General features: G+C 41.5%; 1 protein-coding gene across 1 annotated transcript; it reads right to left on the minus strand.

Annotated features, from left to right (window-relative positions):
• Positions 1 to 923: 923 nt before the first annotated feature.
• On the minus strand, positions 924 to 3,313 carry snai2 (snail family zinc finger 2). Its single transcript, XM_034183915.1, has 3 exons — positions 2,969 to 3,313; positions 2,366 to 2,887; positions 924 to 2,104 (listed from the first exon to the last, which is right to left on the minus strand). Exons 1-3 carry the CDS (start codon positions 3,045 to 3,047, stop codon positions 1,923 to 1,925), a joined length of 783 nt encoding a protein of 260 aa, XP_034039806.1. The 5' UTR covers positions 3,048 to 3,313; the 3' UTR covers positions 924 to 1,922.
• Between the last annotated feature and the right edge of the window lie 1,247 nt (positions 3,314 to 4,560).

Consider the following 4,560-nt stretch of genomic DNA (forward strand, 5'->3'; position numbering starts at 1 on the left):
GCAAAAAGTGCATGAATAGCACAGGTAGGAGAGTACACACGTGTGATTGCATTCCCAGAAGAACACTGCTTGTAATGAACAAAACCTCCTTGTAGATCCCTGACAATTAAAGGACAAGTTCGCTTTTTTTTACAACCCCAGTAAAGCCTCTGAGTGCCTGAATAGCTATGACATAACACTAACAACTTACTTTTATTAAAGGTCGACATATTAGTGTTGCAAAATGTGTGAAGAATGCTTTTTCTGCCTTTTTTTTTTTGCTAATATACCAGTTATTAACTCTGCACCCTCCACTTTGTTTACCATGGATGGGACGCATAATGCAAATAATCCTCGTAGAATTTTAAGAATATTTATCCTGTACAATCCCGCATAAAAAGGTTATTGTAGTTTCTCCTGCGTGTGCAAAAAATAACTAAAAAAACTGCTTAACCGAATTTGGTGGGAATACTATTTGAGTTAGTGTCTCTAGATGATTAATGTTTTGAACAGATTGGCCAAAAGTGAAGCAAAACATATCACTAAAAATACATTTACCATCACATTGCTGGTACCACTATGGTTAGACATTTGACCAAAAGGTGGTATTGTTCACTAAATATATATATATATATATATATATATATATATATATATATATATATATATATATATATATATATATATATATATATATATATCAGCTATGTGGTCCCTCAATCCTTGCTGCATGTATTACTGACAAAATGTATTCATGTTAAGCCTGATTTATGCTTCTACAACTCCATAACTCTGTGGCCACACAATGTGGTAGACGTGGGCTTGACCCTTTTGAAGTTCTCTGTTCTGTTAGCGGGTGTCATACTGCAATTTACCACCAGAATAGTAGGAGGCACGACGTGAAGAACAAGATAGGGGCTTTTTGCCTGCGCTGCCACTGTTCCTGGTCTTTTTTCCTTTATCTGGACTAATTTGTCTCTCAATGACCTCCACTTCATTATACAATCAGCGACCTCCAAACCAACATCACATGCAAATTCTCACAATGAATTGAGGGTCATTTGAACGTATTTGTAGTTTTTTGACTGTGTTGTGAAGTTGGTCATATTTGTGGACTTTTCTGCCAAACATTCTTCTATTTGAGCCATGATCAAAATGTAATCGGTGTGCACACTACAAATACTTTAAAATCTTACAGGAGAGGAAAGAGTGAAACCAGAAAAGTGACCAATCACAGCCTGTTTTGATGTGTAATTTCAATTTTTGGGAGGTGCACATCAGGCTACGGAGAGGGGCTCGGAGAGGGTTTGCAACCACACAGAGGACTGTGCTTGGCTATGGAGCTGCGGAGGTGGAGAAGCATAAATCAGGCTTTAAACTTACATCTTAGAGGGCATAGCACTCAGAGTGTGCATCAGCCTTCTGATGGCTTTCATTGCTCAGCCTAATGTCATGGAAAATTTGTAGCAAATAGTGCATAATAATAATAATACATATTAATAATAATAATAATAAACCCATACATATTCTGACATATTTTTCAGCTGAATTCATAGATATCACACTTCCTTCTCCACTGAGAGGCAGTGATGACGTCACTGACAAGATGGCGAATCATCGGGGGGAAAAATTTGGTAAGTCCTCTTTGATTATTATGATTGCTATTTTAACTCCAACCAAAATGCAAAGGTCCATTTTTTGAATGTTAAATCCAAAATGCCCATGTACCATGTACATGGGCATTATATGCACAAAATATCATGCTTAATTTTTCCTATTATATACAAAATGCATCATGAGAAGACGTTGCATCAGTGTAAGTAACCATAAAATGCCAGAACATGATCACTGTTGTTAGTGTTTTAGATTGGAAAATAAAGCAAACTTGTCCTTTAAGATCTATGCTGGAAAGACAAACCAGACTTTTTTTCTGTGGGAGCGCTTCAGTGTGCCACACAACAACCAGATTCCTCATGCTTGTGCAGAAGAGACATTCTGGAGAAGGTTTTGGAGCAGTTCTTGCATTGGTATTTTTTCACATCCGAGTGGGTCTGTAGGTGAGCCCTGAGGTTGGATCTGTCAGCAAAAGCCCTGTTGCAGTGAGGGCAGGAGAACGGCTTCTCTCCTGTCAAATGAGGAGAAAAAATAAATAAAGGCATTGTCAGTTTGTTAGTGCATTATCCTGGAGAGCATCCTGGCCTTATATTAAAGGGGGGGGGGGGGGTGGTATTCCTGCATGCACCACAGTACTGACTGTTAGTGCCTAATTTTTTGGTCTGTAAGCATCAAAAAACAAACAAACAAAAAAACCAAAAAACAATCACAGCGCATGCACTAAGTAATGAGATTTGTGCGTAAAAGCGCACGCGGGGCCCTGCTCACTCACCGGTGTGCGTCCTGATGTGTCCCTGCAGCAGCCACGGTCTGGAGAAAGCTTTGCCACATATTTTACAAACACAAGGCAAAGTGTGAGTCCTGATGTGCATTTTGAGAGCTCCCAGGCTGACGTACTCCTTCTCGCAGTATTTACAGCTGAAGGATTTCCGCGTCTGGGCGTCGCAGTGCAGCTGTTTGTGCTTGAGCAGTCCGGAGTACGTGGAGTAGGACTTTGTGCACAAACTGCACTGGAATTTTTCAGCCTCCACGCCGTGAGGGTCCGTTAGTTTGGCCAGCAGCTGCTCCTCTTCGTCGCTCCTCGGGCTCTCGGAGCCGCTGTGGTCTTTAGAGGAGGTGTCGGAGAGAGAAGAGGGGTATCCGCACATGGGAGAGAGGTCAGTGGGCAGCGGGGACAGCGGCAGGCTGCTGGTGGTCCACACCGGGACCGGGCTGTACGCGGCCGGGCTCAGGATCTCCGGCTGCGGGATGACAGGCAGCGGGAGGCTCTTGTAGATGTGCGGAGAAATGAACACTGAAAAGCAAAATTCAAATGAAATCAGCGCACTGCAGTCGGCTAAAGTCAAACTTTGTGCAAATCTTTGGAAAAGTTTACCTGTGGGACTCTCCAGCTCACTATAATTTGGCTTCTTGGCCGAGTTTGTGTGTTTCTTGACCAGAAAAGAGCGTGGCATCTTGGAAAACAACTTTGGTAAACTTTTAGTGAAGACAATCGAACGGGATCCTTGAGGACGGAGTGAGGGAAATCCTTATTTCTTACTCCAGTGAAGCGTCATGGTGCGGCGCTGCGATCCTGGAAACAGTGCAGCGGGTAGCAGAAAAGAGCCGTAAATACTCCCCATCAGGTGCATGGGCGGAGCCAAACACTGTCATTTACATAGACTGTGAGCACACGCCAATTAAATCACACTTCAGACTCTGACATCTATATTCTGCCTTCAACCTGTAGCGGCACAAAGAGGCTGTACCACCCAAACCACAGACGAGTGATTTTACTAGAGCGGTTTTGTGCCAATTTTGATGATTCAAGGGTGCAGTGATGTCATATAGAAATCTGAAATGTGACTCCTCCCCACTGAGTATTAGAACTGGAGCTGCCTATGATCATATCAGGCTTTCTGGCAGATGAACGCACACGCACGCATCTTAACTGAGGTGATGAAAACTTTTGAAAATGCACTTAGTGCAAGAATAAATAATTCTCACTGCGTTCGTGAGGCATCGTTTTTTTCAAAGTTCATAGATTTCAGTTTATTTTTGTACATTAAAATCATTTCTGTAATTGATTTTAAAAAATGTGATTTTTGTTGTTTTTTTATATACTATATAACTAATTTTTATGTTGTATGTTTGTTGTGATTGGAGGAGTGATATCTATCTATCTGTCCGTCCGTCTGTCCATCCATCCATCTATCTATCAGTCATTGTTAGTCAAGATTAGTATTTATTTATTATTTATGTTTTAACTTGTAATAACTAATGCCATGATGCTGCATAATCTGGCACAGTAGGTGGCAGTATGCACCTTCAAAGATGGTTTGCAGTCCGCTAATACGGCTCTGTGGTGAATACGCACAAGAAGAAGACATTCGATTAAGTTTGCTTTTAGACTGAGGCTGTCAACCTGTGATTCACGACAGATTTCATCAGTCACGTGTCTTGAAAATTACATAATCTTTTAGACGTTGCTAGCATCACATAACATGATGCTAAGGCAGGCTAATGTTAGCATGAACTGAGTGCCTCCTTTCTGACCATTTTGTTGCAAATATTTGTAATAATATGGCCTATTGTTGTCTGGTTAATTGCCCTAACAAATCATCCAAGAAGTTTGTGCTTCAGTATTTCTGCCGAGTGAATTTTTTGTGTTATTTCTAATATTATGTCCCTGACTCAGCACTTTAGCAGCTACCATAGCTTAGCCAACATAAGCGCCACTCCAGTAACCTCATGCTCCTTGTTTCTGACATGTTAAGTTCTTTTAGCTTCTTTGTTTTTCCTCCTCAGCGTCACCACAGCAGGTGTATGTTGATTTGGCACAACCCAATAACTATACATGGAGAATGGGCACATGTGGACTTAAACCAGGAACCTTCTGCTCTGGAAGCAAGCGCACAAACTCCTTGGCCACCACCTTCCCACGTTTAGTTAGGCAATATCCTGGTCTTGATTTTCAAGACCTGCACC

Source organism: Thalassophryne amazonica, chromosome 12, assembly GCF_902500255.1.
Source record: "Thalassophryne amazonica chromosome 12, fThaAma1.1, whole genome shotgun sequence".
In the NCBI taxonomy this organism is placed as follows: Eukaryota; Metazoa; Chordata; class Actinopteri; order Batrachoidiformes; family Batrachoididae; genus Thalassophryne; species Thalassophryne amazonica.